At 41.0% G+C, this 22757-nt stretch overlaps 1 protein-coding gene across 7 annotated transcripts in view; it reads left to right on the top strand.

Annotated features, from left to right (window-relative positions):
• The first annotated feature begins 4538 nt into the window (after nt 1–4538).
• The window catches only part of synrg (synergin, gamma), a 34378-nt gene continuing 16159 nt past the window's right edge, over nt 4539–22757 (top strand). For 2 of the 7 annotated variants that reach the window (XM_028420600.1, XM_028420601.1), the window contains exons 1-13: nt 4539–4583; nt 7950–7990; nt 8818–8957; nt 9291–9418; nt 9754–9859; nt 9969–10080; nt 14022–14099; nt 14220–14416; nt 15129–15374; nt 15451–15590; nt 17482–17609; nt 18004–18066; nt 19763–20719. In XM_028420600.1, the coding sequence (XP_028276401.1) occupies nt 4549–4583; nt 7950–7990; nt 8818–8957; nt 9291–9418; nt 9754–9859; nt 9969–10080; nt 14022–14099; nt 14220–14416; nt 15129–15374; nt 15451–15590; nt 17482–17609; nt 18004–18066; nt 19763–20719 (2371 nt within the window). In that variant the 5' untranslated portion in view covers nt 4539–4548. Of the gene's footprint in view, nt 4584–7949; nt 7991–8817; nt 8958–9290; nt 9419–9753; nt 9860–9968; nt 10081–11212; nt 11582–12689; nt 12969–14018; nt 14100–14219; nt 14417–15128; nt 15375–15450; nt 15591–17481; nt 17610–18003; nt 18067–19762; nt 20720–22757 lie in introns of all 7 variants that reach the window. The other 5 variants (XM_028420596.1, XM_028420594.1, XM_028420595.1 and 2 more) reach the window with 5 other exon arrangements.

Raw genomic sequence — 22757 nt, 5'->3', positions numbered from 1 at the left:
ATGATACTTTTCATCTTTCAGTCAGAGAGGAACTGAATCAGCTGATAAGTCTCTGTGGCTTTATCAGATTTACCGTGGTCAATCATGTGATTACTTGTTGACACAACAAGGGTTCAATGAACATTGATTATTGCCGCTTCTTGGCTTTCTTGATACAAAACAAAACAAACTTTAAAAGACTAAAAAAAAAGGACAACTTAGTGGACAACAAACTAAAGTCTGGACCGTGTAAAAATAAAAAGTACCAAAACTTTCTTGTTGAGCCACTTTAAAACTTCAAATCAAACTCCTAGGATTGTGATGTATACGACAATCTATCCCCAAGTTGACCTGCAGCGTCCATCTTGGAGCCCTGCTGAGGAAAGCCTTGTAATCCACTGATGTTGCTCCATTTGGTTTTCAATAAGGCCTTTGATTCTGAGACCCAGGAAGCCTCTAAAGATCTGACTGCGTCTCTTTTAGTCTCTTTTCCAAAAGAAACTGAAATACAGGGAGGCTCATTAGCATCTGTTAGAGTTTGAAATACACTAAAGACTCCAAACATCACATTAGGGTCAGCACTGCGCTCTCAATGCAAACGGGATCCATTTAAAGGCTGAATGAATGTTAAAGTCTTTACTGGCTGCAGTTTACATTTGTTCTCTAATTAGGTCATACTTTAACATTGTATTGATCTGGCACATTCTCTCTATTTATTTATTTATTTTAAATATTTAGTTTTCTTAGTTCTTTTTGCTCTCAGCCATCTGTTGCCCCGACACATGTATTTAATTACACTGATCATCTAAAAGGTCAGATATAATAGCTGGATGGACCATATTACATGTAGGAGAAATATAAATACACATATTTAAATGATATCAGTGTCACTGATACATGTGCCGGTGGCAACAGTATGAATATTAGTAGCTTTATTTATGGCTTTATTGCAGTGAGTTTTAGAACACATGTCCCAAAGTTCAGGTCAAGTGTGAGATATTCAAGAAAATGATACATAAAGAAGGTGGCAAGGTGGTATTGTTAAAAGATTGTTATTGTCATGAAGGATTAGGTTGGAGAAAAAAATTGTTTTTTTTTTTATAACTGATTTAATTCGTTTTTGAAAGTAGTTTTACTTAAGTTTATGTGTGACCTTTTATAATTTGTGTACATTTTAAAGAACTCTACATAAAAACCTGCTCAGCAAAATGGATACAAATACATATATAAAATGTGATAAAACATGAATGAAACACCAGTGATTAAAATTTTTTTTTTTTTAAATCGAAGCTGAAGACGGCTGGAAGAATTTACAACAACTATATTATCTTGATATCTACAGAAAACCTTAAAAAATAAAATAATTTAAAAAAGCTTTCGACCAGTGTTAATGTGTGTGGATCAGATCCACTTCTGCTTATTGTAGTCATTAAATGTCACATTGCTTCTGGTGGTATATTGAAAGACCCTGATGTGATGGGGAGGTCAGGGATCTTCTTTTTTAAGGTAAGGCCCCTCTAACAGAAACACGGCAATGAACGCAGGTTCAGGAAAGAAATCCCGCTCTGACGTGCAGATCGTGCTCCCTCAGAGAATCAAAACTATCTGCTGTTGTGCTGGAAGTCAACCAACACATTCCGAGTGGCCGAGGACTGCAGAGGTCAACGGGAGAAGCGAGCTGAAACACGGGGAACAGAGGAGCGGGGACAAAGAGACAGAAAGTGGAAGCTGTCGGCTGAATGTGGCCGTGTGTTTAGCAGCGCCAAAAGAAAGGACACTACATCAACTCCAGCTGAGGCCCGAGGGGTTAAGGGATAAGACTACCCAGCAGGGGTCAAGGGTCAGGAGGCCAAGCTCTGCCAGGGCTAATTGGTCACTGCGACCAGAGTTTACGCCAACTTCTCTATGGAGAAATACATACACATGCATGGAGCCGCTCTGATGGGAGTCCTCCATCAAGAAGCTGCGTCAAGAAGGGCCTCTGTTGTGCTGCTGCACAGTCATGGAGATCAGGGAGCAACAATCAGGACCCTTCACCGCACAGCCACAGCAGTACCACCTACAGTGACAGCCAGGCCCAACTGGTGCGTTTGATCTGGGCTCATTTGATTTCTCAACTTCAATTGATCATTGTTCATTTGATTGTTTAAAACTTTTATTTAATGTCACAAAATATCAGACCTGGAAAATCAGTGGAGAGGCATTTAAGCTAAAAAAAGGATTAAAAAATGATCATTAATAATAATAATAATGATGAGTGCAGCTTATTTATTTATTTATTTATTATTAAGTTGTTTTGCATGTAAAGTGTTTTTGTGACATGCAGTTACTCAAAATTCTGTTTAAAACACCACAAATGATCAGAATCAGAATGAAGGTGTCATTTTTAAAGGTATGTTACAGTCCACTGTATGTATGTATGTTTTTGATCATAACAATGTATTAATATACCTTATAAGCCTTTTTCACTCACTTTTTTAAACTTTGCCTTTAGTCTCCATCTGCTGCTTAGGAAAGACTATCAGTGCCAGTGTCCTCACAATATTACATTATACATAGACAACACAACTGTATATCATAGTAGACTTATATGTGCCCAGTACTAAATTGATAATCAGTTAATTGTAATGAAGATAATTATCTGATATGATGATGGTTGTACATTGTCCTCAGAAACAGGCTCAGGTCTTTGTTACTGTAAACATACAGGATTGTTCTGTAAATGAGCCCTATTTAAAAAAGAAAACATAAACCTTCAGAATAAATTCAGGACCTCATGTGGTGTTCCCAGGTTGAAAGTTGAAGCCTGTTTTCAGTCCGGTGTATTTGCATGTGAGGCTGAGCGTCTCTGCTTCAGAGGAATCCTGACAGATTGATGTTGTCATGCTGATGCTGTCACAGTCTTGATGCTGATGGTGAGTTAATGATTTATGGGGAATACTGGGATGCCCAGAATGAGACCTGGGTTAATGTTCACCCTGTGTTGCCCCGGACCTCCTCACTGCAGGGGGGCTGCCCACGTCCAGTCCAGGTCCACTGACTGACTGAGTGAGTGAGAGGGTTGGTTGGCCTCCAGCTAAACCCAGCATACACAGCAGGGAGGGAGGCCACGCTCTGAAACCCATCAAAGACATGATTAGGCCTCGTCAGTCTCGTCTTTGATGGGTCTCAATAGAAGCAATAAGAGCATCAGAAAATAATACAAACACTTGTAACAAGATCCAGAAAACAGTTTAATTAATTATGACAGATTGATTAGATCTGTTTCCTTTTGTTTGGTAAAGTTAAAGATACAAAAGTCAGAGAATACAAAAAGATGTCAGCCATGTTTGTTTACACAAATAGAAGTCCACAGTTTTAACAGGAAACAACATCAGTGTCTTCATCCATATATGGTTCTGACTGGAGACATCACATCTTAATATCCAGCCCTTTTTCTTCATATATTTTCTTTTTGTTTGCCTGAAAGTAGTAAAAATAATCATGTAAATGTTTGTTGTTCATACAAACTCACACAGAAGAGAAGCAGCGGTGAGACTTATTTTAAAAAATGTTGAGACATTGCTGCTCCTGAGCACCTGCTAAAAAACAGGAGGTGAATTCTTCATGTGTTTCTGGCTCATGTCTCTCTCAGGTGTTTCTGCCTCTGTCGTGTACGCCGACTGTGAATCATTGCTGCTGAATGGGTGGCTGAGGCATGAGGAGAGAGGGCAACCCAGGTGATGGATAGCAGCGGGGCTTGTCATCCGCTGTCTTACAGTGCTGTCATTAAGCTGTAAATCTTTTACAACAACAGCCACTATGAGACAATGGCACTGAGGCTTCTCCTCGCTGCTCCACCTCATCATCGGTGTAACAATGAAAGTAAATCGCTTTGTCAGGACAACACAATGCACTCAATACTTCAGGCAGCCAGTAAAGATGCTGGACTAGACATCAGCAGCTGGATGCATGTGTTGGAGGTAAAATATTGCAGACCATCACCAAAACACCTTATTGACTTATCTGAATAATTTTAGAAAGGCAAGTCAATAAAATGTTCTGCAAAAAAATACAATAATTAAAAAAAAATGTTCAATCAAATAGAATAGGAGGAGTTTGTTTTAGAGATGTGATTGGCTCTACTTTTACTGAGACATACACAACAGAACTTTGCATTAACTAGCTAGTCTCTCTCTAGTTTCATTAATGTTTTTTGCCCTCGTATGAACTCAGCTGTAACAAAGATAAACACTGACACCTGCTGGTAGGATGCATGTATCGCAGTAAGCAATAATTTAGAATGGGGATTTGATGCTACATTGGTGACCTCTAAGTTTGGCCTGTACAGTCTAAAAACCTTATTTAAATATGTTTGACACGTTTATCTTAAACTAGAAGTTTATCTAATCATCTACAGAAATTCTACAGAAGTAGTCTCATGGTCTGACCTAATAAACTTTTGTTTTGTCTGAAAACCTGTTAGCGCAGGCAGCTGTGCCTGACAGACTTCTCTCTGGGCACAGCCTACCCATATTCACCGTCGTCACCGCTGACGTCATCTTCATACTAGTGACTGCTGTTATCAAGATGGCGCTGCGGCCAGGATCTGGGGGAGGCAGCAGGTATTTTAGCCTTTTAAAATTGACTTTGTCGAGAATAAAAATCATTTGTTCTAGAGGGATTCGTCTGTGACGACCGCACAGCTTTACATTTAGCGCCCGGAAGCTCCTCTAACATGGCGGGTGGACGCAGGTTTTGTTGTCGAGGTTGGATGATGAGATGAGATGGCTGGTTGTCAGGTGTCTCAGCTAACGTTATGTTACTCTGAAAGCTAACTGTAAGCTAGCTGCTTCTGTCTGTGCCTGTCCCTGTTCAGAGTGGACCAAACTAACGCCACAGTGTTCATATTTTAACAAATGTCACATGTCATGTCTTCTGTGATCGATATTATCCCCAGTGCTTACGCTGTTCACAAATATGTCACGATATTTAGAAAGGAAATGTACACCTTTCTCGTGTAGCATTGTTAAAAATGCTAGCATCTATGTAGACAGGCCTGATTGTCACAATATCTGGCCTTATCTGCCTTGGCTCTGCTTATATTATCAGACGTGGTGGTATTCACTGCCATGTTCGTACATTGTTAAATAGTTAAGCAGATAAATCAGCTGGGACGTTAAGATCAGTGTCAGAAAGCTGCTAAATTAGCCCATATTTTCTTATCTGCCACACCAGCTGCTGTTCCTTTCCCCTCCACATCTCTTTACTACATCACATAACCAGGCCTGTCACACATGCACACTGGAGTAGGTGGTTGTAAATGTACTGGAGATGTCCAGGTACCTGCAGAGGAGATGAAAAGACCAGCTCAGCTTCATGTTTTTTTCATGACCAGCTCCAGCAGCATGAATTATAAATATATGCTCTCTGGCTACAAGCATCCCAACTGGCCAGGTGATACTGATCCGACAGGTGAAACCCAAAACCCTCAAGACTGTAAATGAGCACGGCTGTTAGGAAAAAGATCTGCCAGTACTACTTATTCTCCACTGCTGACAAGGCCTCATCTTTAGAGGTATAAAAACTATTAGCAAGCAGTTTGTCATTCATTGTTTGCAGTAATTTAATAAATACATCATTTTTGTTTCATATTCATATTTTGTTTTGCCTGAAAATGTGTTTCAATGATGGATGATGATGTTACATCAAATAGCATATTTGTGAATTTTCCCATTTATTTTTTGTAAGACTGACTTTATAATACAGCCACAAGAAAACAAACAAACACCTGTACACCAGTGTGGGTAGCCAGGAGGTGGAGCAGTAGTGCTGTGCACAAATCGTACTGAACTGTCACAGCTCAACAGTCCACAGGTAGCTTTGAGAGTAACTATATCAGAGTTTCAGTGGTCGTATTTCTCCAAAAGATGTGGCTGAAATCCATTAAATCAATCTTATATGGTGCTATGTGCTTCATGCACTTCCTCTGTCTTTAACAGGCTTATGTGATTGTAATAATGTTCATTACAGTATGACAATATGAGATATGTTTGCTGTAAAGTAAAAATCAATAAATTAATAACTCAGTTACAAAGTGTTTTAACAGGTTTAGTTTGACCAACTGTGGGTTTTTATTGTTTTAGGACAAAGAGAAGAACGGGAAAATACCAGCAATGACTGAATATTAATTAAGGGTGTTGACAATATCTGAAATCATTCTCACTTCTATTTGTTTTTGCTTTAAATAGTACTACACAGAAGTAGCAGAAGTTCTAGTATGTTTTCTTTAAAGCAGTGGTTTTAGGTCTGTTTCATATTTCACAGTTTTAGAATAAGCCGAAAATCTTTTGGCGTCAGCAGTGATGACGCTTTCTTCCACCTCCCAGCATTCTGGTCATAGCTACTGCATGATTACAGGTTTTTTTTACAAGGCACTGGCCTGCCTGGTGTCCACAGCTGCTATTACTGCTTATCTCCCTCTATGTTAATCTGCTCGGCCGTGACCTGTTATTTGCTGCAGGATAGTAGGGTGCAGGGCTGCAGCGCTGCTATAAAAGCTTTTTAAGCTGCAAATCTTACATGGAGCAGATGTGAGACTCTCCAAGTCAAGCATCATCACTGACGCTAACACTAGCCATAACATCAGGACTCTAACCTTGGATTCATGGTTTTAGATAAGGATTTTTTTGTCTGAGGACCAAGCACATCAATTTACATCAATATGATGCAAATGTTTTAGAATCGCTTAAACCAACAGAGATGTTTTGACACTATTCCTACTTTTCAAAAATATAGATGTTTCCTTTACACCAGCTGCACTAGTGGAAAATATGAGGTAAATATGAAGGAGGTTCTTTAACTGTTAAATGCTCCACTGTCTTCATCAGTTTGTCATTGGCTGTGTGTTAGATGTAAGGAAATATAAGGATTTCTATTTCGGGTTGCACTATTAGACAGAAATAGATGTTTTCACAGGGATTTGATCATTATGTTAGCTAGTGCTTGAAGTGTTGAGCTCCGCAGTTGTCTACTGAAGTTGTCAGCATTATAGTGTCAGTCACCTCTTGTATTAGTAATGATTGAGTTTAGCTGGGAGTCACTGGGAGCTGGCTCGGTCTTCTGTTTGTCTCTGCATCGTCAGTTCAAGCCTGAAGAACTGAGTTGTAATAAGTTATTTGTCAAATAGCTGAAGGCCTGTGTGGGTTGGCTCAGGCTAAGGAACAGACTTTGCCAACTTGTAGAGACTTCCTCTCATTATTTCTTAAAGGCCTGTTTTCTCAGCACAGACCCAGTGACAGAATCCAAGTCGCCTGTGGAATCTAAACTGAGCATGTTTTCTTGCCCTCCCGTTTATCTGGTGTGGCAAATGTTGCTGCTGTTGGTTAAAATTTCAAACGCTTAATATTTTAAAATTCTCCTCAAGCCTGCAGTTTGTGAGTATCTGCTATGATGTGATCAGTCATTCTCACCAACAAGCCCATGCAGGGTGGACTTTTTCCTTCCAACCTTTCAGCTTACAGAAAAAGCTTTTTATTTTCTTATTCTCTAAAGTAAATATGTGGAAATTGGTGCAGATGCAGTGTAATCTGTGCCTTTATAGCCATGTGAAAAATAATAATTATACATAGCCAACATTCTTTTATTGTGTCATTTTAAATTTATGCACTTGATGCAAAATGTGAACTAAAATCTGAAGTCGAAGAAACTTGCACAAAAACAACCTCTAACAAATAATCCGTAGTCAGACACACTCAGCCAAACATCCATTTTAACTCTACTCTTCCGCCTCATGCATTTGTGTTATGATGATAGATGTTAAATGGCTTGCTTTTAAAGATATTATTACAGCCGCAATCTTCTGCCAGCATTTCATGTGCTGTCAGTCTGTTATTAAAGCAGAGACTGCTGCATTAGACACCGTGCTTCAATTGCCTTGTTTTACATTGAATCTAATGCTCTGTCTTTTTCTTTGTTTTTTTTTCCTTTAGTTTTATGTATCCTGTTGGAGGGGGTTTGGGACCACCACAAGGTGAGTTACTGTGCAATCAAAATGACCTGTCCAGTCCTCTGCTTTCTACAATATATTTAGCCAGTAGGTCTGTTCAAAAAAGTGCCCTTTGGTCTTCTAAAGACTGGTTTTTAGCCTGCATTGCTTTTCCTCAGTCTTTTTTATTAATATGTGGTCCCTGCCCTTTAAGGTCCACCACTTGTGTTTGGGTATGTGAGGTTGCAGTGTGGATGCAGCACACTGGAGTTCAGCACTGTGCTCTGTGGGCCTCAGATGTGCCATCACCTAGCTTTGTGTGCTCATCATATTTAGGCCGTTGCCTTTTGCAGTAACACTCCTGATAAACCATCCACGCACCACTGGGACAGCTGTCTCTTAGGGGTCATTACATGCTCCCGTTAGCAATGTCATTTTAGTCAGACAAATTAGAATGTGAGCGGCCTCCTAAACAAGCCATTTATTCAGCCCAGTTGAGCCCTAACATGATGAATCGTCTGGAGGCTCTAGTAGGAGCTGGCTGCTCAGCTCTGGTTGTCAGCTTACACAGCATCTGTGAAAATAAACACACACTTTTCCAATTTTTTTTCCTCTTGTTTTGCTCCAAGCTGTCACAGTAGTCACCAGAAAAACAGATTTGGTTGTTGCTGAGCCTGTGTCTTTTTCCAGCTGTCCAAGAAATTGATTTGTTATATTGAATAATGTCCAGACTCAGATTTTTTTATTTTCTTAAATCGAACTCCAAAGTATTAACTTTTCCTCCATGTACTTTAAATTATGCTTAGAGTCATGTCTCAATCCACTGTTATTTACATGTCTACATTAAACCATGACGATGTTTGTGTGTATAGGCATGGTTCCCATGCAGCAACAGCAGCAGCAGCAGCAGCAGCAGGGCTTTCCTATGGTTCCAGTCATGCAGCCCAACATGCAGGGCATGATGGGAATGAACTTTGGGGGACAGATGCCCCCAGGTGCCATTCCTATGCAGGTCAGTTTATGTGCGAGAGTCAGATAAGTGATGTTCCACATTTACATTGTAGCACTTTTAATAAACTTGCTAATGATAATGCACTAAAGAGTACTTAACACTGGAACACTGCTGCATTGTTTTATTTTGACGTCCTACTGTTTGAAATATCAGTACATTTAATAGAAATTTATTACACCTGGTCATTTCTTTCTTTCAAGACTTTAATCCATTAACACCAGTCTGACTTACATTGCTTTCCCTCAGTATTAGCATTAAATGTAATGTAAAAGGAGTGTGACAGCAGGAATTCTAATGAGATTTTTAAGCAGCTTTCTGAACGTGTCTGTACAGGGCGGGATGGCGATCGGGATGCAGACCCCTGGGATGCAGTTCTTGGGTCAGCCACAGTTCATGGGCATGAGGCCTGCTGGGCCACAGTACACTGCTGACATGCAGAAACAAATGGCTGAGGAGCACCAGTAAGACATTTTATACTAAAATCATTATGTTTTTGCATGAATTTCAAATCGTGCTCTTTGGAAGGTAAATAAGGTTAGAGTTCCCCAACTGAAACTAATCCCATTTTTTTATTGGACTTTTACCTCTTATCTCACTGTGCAGTTTGTGGTTTTGAATGAAATGTTACTACAAACATTGGGTGGGCAGCCATGACATCTGGTACAGAGATTGAATTGGTGCCAAGATGAATTGTCAGTTTGATCAACTTCACAATTGTAATATTTCACCTTGCATCAAGAATATAGTGTAGTTTATTGGTTCTCTATATAAAGTCTGTACTTCTCTGTCCCTTAAGAAAACGTCTAGAACAGCAACAGAAGATGCTGGAGGAAGACAGGAAAAGAAGACAATTCGAGGAGCAGAAACAGAAGCTGAGGCTGCTCAGCAGTGTCAAACCCAAGGTGAGATTTTCTCTTTTCACCTTTGTTTACCTCACTGTTTCCCTGGCATGTCCACTACCATGTCTTTGAAACCCTCTGGGCTCTTAATACTCTGTTGTTCTCTACTTAGACAGGAGAAAAGAGCCGTGACGATGCCCTGGAGGCAATCAAAGGCAACCTGGACGGCTTCAGCAGAGACGCCAAGATGCACCCCACTCCGTCATCACAGACAAAGAAGCCAGGTAAAGCTTGTAGTTGTTATCCCTGTCTATCTTCCCTGGTGTGTTTCTCTATAGCTGTGCTGAAACGCCTTCATCTGAGAATAAAAACTGGATTAGAGGCAGGTCAGAGTTGGGACTGCCCAGCTAGCAGCCACATGAACCAAAATTGGGATTATCTGTGGGTCTGTGTAATATGTTAAACACATTGCATTACATTTATCCTGTCTCTCTCTTCACACAGTCACACAGTCACAATCACGATCTCTGCATAGTAATGCCTTATTTTGTGTATGTTTGACAAACAGGAACCTCAGTGGTAATTTTCTTAACTTAACTTAGATTTTCTTTACCTAATTTCTGTGCAGTTCAGAAAATTGTAGCCAAACATACAACAAACTTACCCTGAAATAATGGATAGTGGTTCCCAACTGTGTTTTATTTTTATCCTCACCACTTTCCTACATGAATCTTAGGCCAGTGTACGTGCATTTTATTGCTAGAGCTTGATCAGAGCTCAATGCTTTGTGAAAACCAAAGCGACGTCTTACAGCCCTGAAATGGATACGATACGCTGTGCAGTGAAGTTCCAGAGCAGAACTTACATTAACGAGGTGAAAGAAATAATTAAGTAAGCCGTTATATTTTTATATCGGACCCTGAACGACGTGTTTCATAATTCAGGTTGACTACTGTAGCCGCCGGCATGGAGGCATGGAGGAAATTAATGACGGCACACTAAAATCAAAATAACATATAAACAGGCATTTTTTGTTCAGATAAATATTATCTATAGCTGTCTATATTAGGCCTATATATAGATTAATATTACCTTCAATTTAGTCGTCAGATAGGTATAGATTAGTAGTTAGGGGTTTGTGGCTCTGTGTGAGCTTTATTCAGTGGGAAACCAGCCCAAATGGCTCTTTTAATGCTGAAGGTTGCCGACCCCTGGCGTAAATGATCGTCGGTATTACAGCGATATAGTGTTATAGTGAGTCTGATTATAAGTTATGTTTTCTGCAGTGCTACAGTTTTTGGTGTTGCACAAAACAGTCATTATCTCACTCACTGCATTATGCAACCTTTAATTCGTTCTCCATTGTAGTGTGTGTCATGTGTTTGTGCCATCATCATTATTTCTTCATTTTTGCAGACTCATCGCCATCACACCCGTCTGTCACTACTCATTCCCACCCCCCTGCTTTGTCCGAGGGTAATGATGAGTTTAGTGACTTTCAGGGGCCTGTAGACACCCCCGCCTCCTTCCCTCCGCTCTCCTTCTCCTCCACCTCCTCCAACCTCGGCCTCTCCTCTCAGGCCCATGTCCAGCCGTCATCCTCTGTCCCCAAGACAGGTTTTTCTGAGGATGATGACGACTTTAGTGACTTTGTTCAGGGACCTGTAAACACTTTAACTTCCTCCAACTTCCACCTTTCCTCACAATCCCTCCCTGCCTGTGTGTCCATTCCTACTGCCACCCAACACTCTACTGTCAACACCAGCTCCCAATCTACATTTCAAGGTAACTCTTCCTTTGCTTTGTTGACATCCCTCCTATCCGCATAATGTATACTCAACTTGTTTAGACTTTTTTTCTTTTAAAACATATAGTGCTGGTTTTATTGCTGACGCTGAGTGTTTTGCTTCTCCTGGATGTTGGGTTGGTCTTGGCCTATGTTACAATGTGAGAGGAGGTAGCCAGCACTGCAGATGGCCTGCTTGCCTAAACCTCACAATCTGTTAGACACTATAAAGCAAGCGAACAAAATGCAGAATAATGAAAGTAAACTAGCTTCATCACTTGAAACAGAATGTTTCTCTATAGGTTTTACCCATTTGAACACTGATAATGAACCCGTTAGTAGAGGACTGCCTGTCATGTGTAATCTCAGGGATGAGCAGCTGCTCTGTGACAGCTTTCAGTTTTGATGCTGTGAATGACAGGACATAGAGAGATCACCTTCTGTGCAGAGAATTGCTGCAGCCAGTCGTCCATCCAGTGTCTCCCCCAATCCTCTGAGACGTTTCTGGCCTAGTTGTTTAGCATCTGGAATAAGCAGATTAGATGGCTAATGGATGGCTTGCCACTGATAGAAGAAAGGAGACACCTGAAGAATTCATCTTGCTTTTTTTATTCAAGAAGGATTGCATAAAAATAATGTATTTGTGACTTTCGCACTCAAATAGAAGAAAATACCTGCCTAGTTCTAGTTTTGACATTGTGGGCATTTTTTGAAATTTTGATGGACAATTATTTAGATTAAGTGTAAAATTGTGTGTTTTATACAGAATTTTCTGCAAGTAACACAGTGTAAGCTTAAATATATTTATGTTTCCGACGCAACCATACATCATATTTAAGTATTATGTACATCCCAGTGTGTGGTCCTCTTCCCATCTGCCCTTGGTAGAATCTGTATATTATCACAACCAGTAAGTGGACTAGTGTGTCCCCAGCATCTTGTAGATAAACAGCTCTGTAGCAGTAGGTTTATAAGTTCAGTTGGAAGCCTTAATAAATATTTGTGCTGCTTCAGTTAAATATCATGCAGAGGACTTTCAATACTGAGATCCAACACAGCGCCCTAACAGTCCAGATAAAGAAGCTTGTTCCTCATTCACCCCTCTAGGCCCATCCCTGGAAGAGAAGCTGTTCTCCTCGTGTGATCTTACTGCTGATAAGATGGCCCAGGTTAGCTTTAGGTCCAGGCAAAGTTTGGCTGAAATGACTCCCAGAGGTAAAGTTTCAGCCCAGTTTCAGTCCAGCAGTAAAGCGAGGAACTGGACTGCAGCCCCTGAGGACTTGAGTTCTGTCTTCACTGAAGAAAAGCTTCCTGAAGCCCCGGTGTCAGCACCAGGCAACCCCGCATCAGCTACTGTCTCGTCTACTCAAACCGGTCGTGACAGTGGTGAGAGAAGTGCCTGTCCATTGGATTTTATAGCTTCTTCCTCTTCTCTCTTATTCTTTGCATTAACACACAATCAAGGAAGATGTTTGTCATTCTTTCTATTCCAGCTGCACCTCTAAATCTGTTCTCTTTGGGTCTTAATTCTGGCCCTTATACTACTATTGCAGCCTGTTTTTAAATGAAAAAACATTTCTGATGTGGCGGTCCCTTTGAGATGCCCTTCCTGATGTCTTTAAATCTTTTATTAAGTCTCTTATTTCTGTCCATTTCTCTACCTCAGTTTTGTTAAAGGGGCTTTCTCATTGCTGAAATAAACTGTGTCTGTCAAGGTCCTTGGGTAATACCTGCTGACTAAATAAGCTGCTGTCTGTTCCCTCACTGTGCAACACCCTCTCAGAGAACGACCTCTGATGCATGCTGGCTGCTTTGGTTTAACAGGGACGCGCATGGATTGGCAGGTGTCACTGGGGCCCAACATAATCCAAGGTTGATTGTGCATGCTACATGCTGCTCCTTGGTGCTGTTATTTGTTTGTCTGTGTCTGTGTCCTCCATGTCATCGAGGGAAATACAGTGGTCTCATCATGGAGACCAGGGAGATTTGTAATAAGATTCATTTAACTGCCCAAGACTGATAGGAGTGTTACATGCAAAGTGGCAGTCAGAGTAAACCACATGTCTTGCAGACTGTTTGGCACTCAGAATGAACAACACCATTTTCCTTAAATGTTTGTTAGTCTGTTTTCAGGAAAGAATAATTTAGGTCAATTTTTTTAACACGCCAGCATTCTGTCTCTCTTTCTTTTCTCCTTGAAGCTGGAAGTTAGTTGCAGACTGATTTATAGGTGTCTGATGTGGCAGGACATTTGTGATTCAGTGCAGGAGAGCATTACAGCTGCACCCAGCCTTCCAGACATCAGGTGTATGATTTTGTTGAGTTTGATGCAAGCAGGGCTCAGCTGCCAAGAGGCTTGGCAAATCGTATGTCTGGACAAGACTTATGCTGTAACCGCTAACACTTTTTGTGTGTGTGTATGTGTGCTTGTGACAGCAGGTGTTGGCGTGTACCCACAACAAGAGCACATTCAGTCTATGCTGCCAGCCTGGGTTTACAATGACAGCCTCGTCCCAGGTAAACATTTACTCACCATACATCCAGCGTTATGCTTCGAATGATGATTTTTGACATTACTGTTTGTTTTGTTAAAATAAATAACTTGCTGTATTAATTGCATTTTTCTGTCTTTCTTAGAAATGTTCAAGAAGGTTCTTGAATTCACCATGACTCCAGCAGGGATAGACACAGCCAAGCTCTACCCAATATTAATGTCGTCAGGTCTTCCCAGGGAAGCACTGGGGCAAATCTGGGCGTCAGCCAACCGCACAACACCTGGCATGCTGACCAAGGAGGAGCTTTATACTGTACTTGCACTAATTGGTGTGGCGCAGGTAAACACAGGAATCAAAACAAATTATCCACTTAGAATGACTTCACTAATCATCCCCCCTGGCATCCACAAAGCCTTGCTGTAAAACTCAGCACACTGAAATTAGAGAGGCTTAGGTAGAAAATGTGGGAGAAAGACTCAGCCTGCAGCTTGTGAAGCGTTGTAAGCCCAATATATGGCTGAGTCCCCATCAGCCGAGTTTGGCAGGAGGCTTCTTATCATCCTCAGCCCGGGTCTGTCACCACCACCCCTGGGAGGATGCAAATCTGCAGGCAGCTCACGAAACACTGCATGCCACTGCTTCCATGTGAGGAATAATAAGACACCTTTGGTGATGTAAATCTTCAAGAGCCATAAAAAACAGGCAAGGTGCATTCTCCTATGAGCCGAAAAAAGTTTCAGTCTGCCAGTAACATCTGTTGAAAATGAACTTGGTCGTTTTGAATAATTTATATGTAAACATCAGTCTTCTTTTAATGGCTCAGTGAAGACGTAACGGCGTCAAATTAAATGGCCGATGTGCTTAGGTGGTCTTATGATTTAACCCTCTGAAACTGAAGTGTGCTTGATTATGCCACATATTAACAGTGTTTTCACTACAGTTTAAATTCCTGCAGCTCTATGGAAACAGCACATTTTTTTAATACACCATTAAAATAGGAAAAAAACATTTTTGATGCTTGTATCCTGTAAAATAGTTTCCTCTCTTTCAGAGTGGCCTCCCAGCGATGAATGTGGAAATTCTCAGTCAGTTTCCTTCTCCACCTGTGCCCAATCTGCCAGCCCTGGCTATGGCCATGGCCCCTGTCATGCCCCAGCACCAGCAACCCATGATGACCCAGCCCCCGGTCTCCATGGCCATGCCCACATCAGCATCATCAGTCATGGCCATGACACCCGCAGCACCGGCTCAGCCACCCACAAACACAAATTTCATTGCAAGCTTCCCTCCTGCACAGGTACAGAAACAGAAACCAACATTTTTACAACAATAGATTAAACATATTGTTATTCACCAACTATATGTTCATATAGGCCACCAAAACAGACGACGATGACTTCCAGGACTTCCAGGAGGCTCCAAAAGCAGGCACAGGGGACCAGGCCTTCACTGACTTCCACCGGGAGTCTGGAGGAAGTTTTCCAACCACCATTGCATCTCAGCATCAAAACAGGTCCATTATATTAGTGCTGTTCTCATTATATCTGTAATCTTTTGCACTCTGACTACTTTTCTAAAGAAGTGATATGAATTTTAGCAGTGATTAGTGTTTAATTGTCAGCTCTGGATGGTTATTTATAGTGGAGTTTTTCTCCACATGGTTTGTGTGTCTCATTCTCATTCACTATCTTGCAGTCACACACACTGTCTTAATATCTTGTAATGCTCTACTCGGAATAACAATGAGTTCGGGTCATCTCCTAATGAATTCATTTCAGTGGACAGTAGATAAGCTCATTTCTTAATATTACTTTTCCATTCCTCATAGAACGACGGTGGGAGTAGGCCAAGGGCAATTATCTCCTGAAAGACAAAGCAGAACTAAACTATCTCACATCTAAGTGGCATGGGTGTTTTATAATTCTCATTCTGTCCAGAAAAACACACAGTCCTGACTGTTTCAGCAGTGAAACAAAACCCCACAGTCTGCGATTGTCGTCTAATTAAATGAGAGGTTGAAAAGCTCATATTGGGTTTCCAGCCTGAGCTTGCAGCCATAACTGAACTGTCAGATGCAGGAAAAGGAAATCTAACATTTGCTGCAAGTTTGATACATAATTCTAGCATCTCCTCATATCGGTGTGTGTGGTCGACATACAGCATTTCATTTGCATTTGGCCTTTATTAAGGCAGCATTTGCTTTAAACATATCAGGAAATGTTTTTTAAGGACTGTTGGAGCCGATTTTATTCAGATGAGAAAATTGATACTGCTCTGCTATCTGTATGGTATGTATGAAGCCAGCGCCAGTGAGCCTTGCTTAGCAGTGGAAACGCAGGGAACGCTGGCTGCATCCAGCTCTAACAAAATCTGCCCTGAGCACTTCCAAAGCCATCTTATTCAAACGTGTGCTCAAAAAATGGCCATGATTATATGAACATATTTCAACAGTAGTTTCTTAATTTTGGTATTGCGGTAAATCAAAGACTTACTAGACGCAGTGGTCTAAGAAACAGTACATATATTACCGGGTCAGAATTGCACTCTGAATAAATAAAAGATTTTAGTGTGTGCTTTTGTAATGATGCTTTGCACCCCAAAACATATTGAGAACCTCACTGCTACTGATCATTACCTACACCAAGATTGATGCTATTAAAATGAAGCAGAAAGTTCTGGAGAATTTTTAGCAGAGGCATTTACAGACAGTCTCTACAAATTACCCATTTGGGCACCTGGACATTTATCATGATTTGTGCTAAGCTAAATTAACCAGCTGTTGGCTGTACAATCACATTAGTCTTCTTGTGTAATGCCTCAAGAAAAATAGACCCCAGCAGTCCTTAAAATTCAGCTAATTTTGAGTAAGAATACGGGGAGTAGATAGGATGTAAAAATGTATAATCAAAAAGTCAAGCACTGTGACTGAGATGGTTTTGATTGGAATAAATGCCTTTTAAAATGTTTTCAAAGGTATAAGCTAAAGGTATGTGTGAGGAATGAGTTAAAAAAGATGGCAGATTTTTATGTTGAGATTTTTATCAAAGAGTATATTATACATTTTTATTATATGTGATATAGTTGTCTGCCACTAGCTCTCCACCAAAAAGTAACTTAAATCACCATATTATGTTTTTACAGGAGACAGGAAGTTACCTTTTTCTTGTGCTGGCAGGTGTTTTTCTTTTACTACTGCACAGAACCAGTCCAGCTGTCTTTATGTCTGATTTAGTATTTTTGTGTCCTTAATAGAAAAAATGTCACATAAAGCTTCTAACAAAAAGCCCATCCCTATCCCAAACTTCCTGAGCATAGGCCAAATGTGCTCGCAGTTTATGTGGATTAAACCAGCCATTGAAATTCACTCTTCGTGATGTCTGACTGTAGCTTCTGTGTCCCTGCAGTACGCCTGCGATGCTGACGCCAGTGTCCGGTTCCACCTCCGCCACCTCTGCAACGTCTTCTGATAAATATGCTGTGTTCAAGCAGCTGTCTGTGGATCAGCCTGCAGAGCCTGCACCCCCTGCCTCAGGTACCCTTTATACCTCTGCCCTCTGTGAAATCAGACAAGAACATTATCTTCAGATGTCTGAAGCAACACAGGGCACCTTTTAATGTACAGATATCTGGGCAAAGACTGATTGAAAACACCTCAGACATCTCATCACTTTTATGTATCTCCACCCTTTTTAACTATGATGCAGTTGAGGAATAGTGCAACTCCAGTGAAATATTATCAGAGCCCTTTTATCACATTGCAGATAGACAGTTGATCTCTGCAACTTTAAGTCTTAATGAAAACCTCTTACAAGTACTTTGGCCTTCAGACAGTACATAAAATGCTGGTTGTGCCTCAGCAGACTGCATTAAAAGTATTGCATATCCTTTCATTCTTAACCCTCTCTTCCCTCTTTGTTGTGATTCAGATAATGGTGACAAATACAGTGTGTTCAGGCAACTGGAACAACCTGCAGACAAGAAACCAGTTGGTAAGAAATTCCTCCACCCTTCTCCTTCTACAAATGACATTGAGCACTGAGGTGTTGCATCCTCCTCAGAAACAATTCCTTGTGTTGTTTTGATCGGAGTGTAGCAGGGTCAGTGTTAAACTCCCTCTAATTAAACACAGTGTTATAACTTGGGTAAAGCTGTCAGGTGCCATTGTTCCATTGTTTACACTGTATCTTGTTCTGCAAGCCTGCAGTGTTGATATCGGTGTGTTTCCCGTCCCTGTTTCATTAGAACAGTTTCCGATGGGGACAGCTCTTACAACTCCAGTAAGTCATGCTTTGCAGTGACCTTTCTTTGGCATTGTCAGGCTCCATCTCCTTAATAAGCCCATTAGTTATCTCTCCTCCAACGTACACCGGCGGTGTGAACAGATTCTCTATTTCAGTCCATGCATATATTAAACCACAGAGCAACTCCTGAACCTCAAGAATGCATTCTGACTTTTTCTGTGTGGTGTATATCAGTATCATTCTGCTCCGCTTTATGAACAAAAGATTTTATAACACTGTCCTGAATTTTTTCTCATTGGAAAAAATATCCATCTTAACTAAGTATTATATTACTGCTGAATCTGTGGATTAATCATTAAAATAATATTGCTTATGATATTATAATTAATTCAATCTTTGCTGCTAGTTTGTGTGAATTTGAAAAAGGTGTAGACTCAGCTACACCTTTTCACATGATCCATTTCCAAGACAGACAGCTGTGACTGAGGGCACCAATAAGCGTATGGACTAGTGTCCAAATGTCTACTCTGTCTTTGCAAATCCCTAAATTTAGTTCAAACATTAACTTGGTTTAGTGGTAAAAGGTTGTTGTGGACATAGTTAACAAAGAATGTATATACATAATTATGATCATTTCACACAAACATCTAATAACACGAAATGATCACAAAGTAATTTCTTTAATTTCCTTAGATGTTTTTACTAACGATGAGTCTGGACAGAAATGGCTGTAAACCAAAAAGAACAGAAAAAATGAAAGTCTGTAAATGTGATAAACTTTTTTTATATATGAAAAGTAAATCAATTTTATTGATCTTTCCGAGTTGTGCTAATAAATAGTGTTTTTTCCTGCTGTATACAGACTGCCTTCATATATTTACATTAAGCTCTGGCACAGCTGGCCAACAGTATAAAATAAATTGTTTTTTGTCCTGCTTTGCTGAAAGATATGTGACCCTTAAAAGGCAAACTGAAAATGCCAGTTCTGGGTTTGCTAGATATCAAAAACACATTTCCATATACTACATCTGACGTGTGTCAAATTAATTTTGTTTTCAAGGGAGTAATTTTAAATATTTAAATCCTCTCAGTTACCAGTTAGCCACCATTGATTCAGTGACGTTTTCTGATGCACAGTAACTTGTTAAGATGGACATTTTCTGCAGAATGACTGATTGCATGGTATTCTCAAAGTGTCTTTGTATGACAGACTCTTTTGTGCAGTGATGTGTGCTTTTTTTGGACACTGCAGCTGACAGCCCATCAGATGACTGGAAGTTTACCAGAAACAGAGCAGAGCCATCTAATCTAGCAGTTTCTTCTCTCATAGGATTGTAAAATGGCAGATTCATGGCTAAGAATTTCTCCTCTCTACATTAGAATCCCATAATGTCTCTCTGCTTTGACTTTTTACTGATCTTTTCTTGTTCTCTTTGGTTTGCAGGGGAAGGATTTGCAGATTTCAAGTCTGTCAGCGCTGATGATGGCTTCACAGACTTTAAAACCGCCGACAGCATCTCTCCACTAGACCCTTCAGATCAGGCCAAGATCTTTCAGCCTGCCTTCCCCTCTGCTTTTCCAAACTCTCAATCTCTACAGCAGCTTCCACAGCAACAGCCAGCAGTGTCTCTTTCCCAGTCCAAAAATCCTCTCAACATGGCCGACCTGGACCTTTTCTCTTCTATGGCTCCTTCTGTACCTGCCCCAACTGAGACAAAATCCACCTCGTTCCCTTCTGTATCTGTGCCCCCCTCTCTAGTGCTCCTGCCAGGTGGAGCCAAACCTCCGGGGGGAGGGCCAGATGATTTTGGTGACTTTGCCCTCTTTGGCTCCTCTTCTGGTGCCACTCAAGCTTCAGCAGCAGGAGGAGCTGCAGCAGCACCTCAGGATGACTTTGCAGACTTCATGGCATTTGGCAGTTCTGGTGGCGAGCCTAAAGGCGAGAGCAGTGTAGGTTTGCAAGGGGATACGTCCACACAGCAGCTGCCTCAGCAAAGCTCAGACAAGTATGATGTGTTTAAGCAGCTTTCTCTGGAGGGAGGCCTCGTCTACGACGACACCAAGGAGAGCGGCGGAGGCTCCTTTTCTTCTCCCAAGAGTGATACGGATGACTTTGCCGATTTCCAATCCTCAAAGTTCTGCACCGCACTTGGGGCTTCAGAAAAGACTCTTGTGGACAAGGTGGCTGCTTTCAAACAGGCCAAGGAAGACTCTGCTTCTGTCAAGTCCCTGGATCTGCCGTCCATCGGCGGAAGCAGCGTCGGAAAGGATGACTCAGAGGATGCACTCTCAGTGCAGCTGGACATGAAGCTGTCAGACATGGGTGGCGACCTAAAGCACGTGATGTCAGACAGCTCTCTGGATTTGCCAGGTCTCTCGGCTCACCAGCCACCCGCTACAGGTGAGGAACTTGTGCGCTTGCTCTGGTGAGGCTCTATACAGTCACACACAGTATTAACTACAAGGCCAGCCAGCCTCTCCTCCTCAGTGGCCAACAAACAAGGGGTCAAAGGGCAAGTAATGAGGTCCTCATTGGAATGAATATGCTAAGATAGACATATCAAATTTGATATCAGATCACATCCTTCATTCAACATCTCATCATTCATCTCAACATCTATTTATTTTTATATTTATTTAAATCCCTTAGTTTCCTCCTCCCTTTTTATTTCCATGTTCGTCCTCCTGACTTGCGTATATTGTCATTGTAATGACAGAAAAGACCTGGCCCATATCTCTTATTTATTTACAAGTGATAAACATCTGGCTCTGATGGGTTGGCAGTTATAGTCCACAGATGAGAAATCTTCAGCGTGCGTGTGTGTGTGTGTGTTGTTGATGTGTTGAGCAATGCAAACAGAAGCTGCGGCTGAATACAGATGAGTCCAGAAGGGCGTTACAGTGATGATCTTCTTGTTTGTTTCGCACAATAGGCTGCAGTTTTACCAAAGCCACTATCTGTGAATTCACCTTTTTTAACTCTTGTATGCTGAATGCATATCAAATTATATTGATTTGACAAGCTGGAGATGAAATGGTGCAATTAATAGGAAATTTTGCATGCAAACCTGGAACCTAGGCTCATTATTGCTGGATGCAGTGCAGATTTCAGACCAGAGCAGTTGAATGTGAGTGCATGTCTGCCAGGTATTGTGTTACCCTGCAGTATTTTCTAACTAGTCATGCACTATTATTTGGATCTAATGGCCCTGTACAGATGATTTTCTCCTAAACCTTATGCCCTTAAAAGTGGAGTTATAATGTAGACAGTTCACCCCAAACTCAAATATTCATGTCACCTGTAGACCGCAGTGCTATTTATACACCTGGGTAGTTTTTGAGTGAGCTGCAGAGTTTTGGAGATATTGGCTGCAGTTTCCCTCTCTTCATTCAGATGGACGATGGTTAACTTGTCGTGTTCAGTAGCAGTGTTTGTTTGGAGAAATCGTGACCTGGTTCCTCTGAAAGTTTCACAATTATTTTTCAACAAACTACACCTGGTAACATGATGCAGATTCTCACTTGACCAGGACAGTTTAATTAAAAGATCTCGAAGCAAGGTTACCATCAGTTACATTGTCCTCACTAGAACTGTTTGTCATGGTTAATCAAGCGTGGCGCTTGATTGATTTAAAAAATAAAATAGAGTGCCAAGAACTACAGCTCCCACTTGAGGCTGGCTCCAAAAGTGAGTCGATACCCGTAGACCTCCATGCTGTCTTCTCCGGATGTAGTTTGGTAGTAAATAGTCCCTACATGATCAAGGTCTGTGAATTTTCTTGAGTTATTGGGTCATGATTTTTGGTTCTTTGTGCACCATAATCCAAGATTAGTTCCATTGTAGTAAAGATAAGGAAGAAGTGTCGGATGTTACAACATGAAAACAATCTAGATAAATAAATAGCATTGCTGGAAAAAGATAGAAATGGGTGAACAGTCCCTTTAAAACTTTGTTGTTTGCTATTTATTTATAGAAAATCAACCTAGTTTCTTTAATAATCAGACTCTCCTTGTCAGCAGTCCCTCTCCGTCTTCTCTCTCCACCACTTATCATTTATTCATTAAGCATCTCACCTTCCATGTCATGACTCATGTTTCATGGAGAACATTTCAGACCATTCTTTTACCTGCACAGTTGTCGTCAGGTGAAAACTGAGACGGTTTGCAGAAAGTCCTCACCTGACAACAACACAGCCAGTTAATTAAAATGAGCACCATATCACTATTCAAGGAACTCGTAATCATTTCCTCGCCTGGAGGAAATTATGAACATTCCCATTGCCTTATTTCAGTTTCTGTGCAGTGGTCAGATTTTGGTCCCTTTGTACAAACAAAATAGGCGACAGAGCTGCAGCCAAACAGTTGTTCAGTGACTGCAGAACAGGCAAAGATGTTGCCCTCTTTGATATCATTAAACATTCCTAAGAAGCTTTTCTGCT

This window comes from Parambassis ranga, chromosome 13, assembly GCF_900634625.1.
Source record: "Parambassis ranga chromosome 13, fParRan2.1, whole genome shotgun sequence".
Classification (NCBI taxonomy): Eukaryota; Metazoa; Chordata; class Actinopteri; family Ambassidae; genus Parambassis; species Parambassis ranga.
This window is presented reverse-complemented; position numbering and strand designations above follow the sequence as displayed.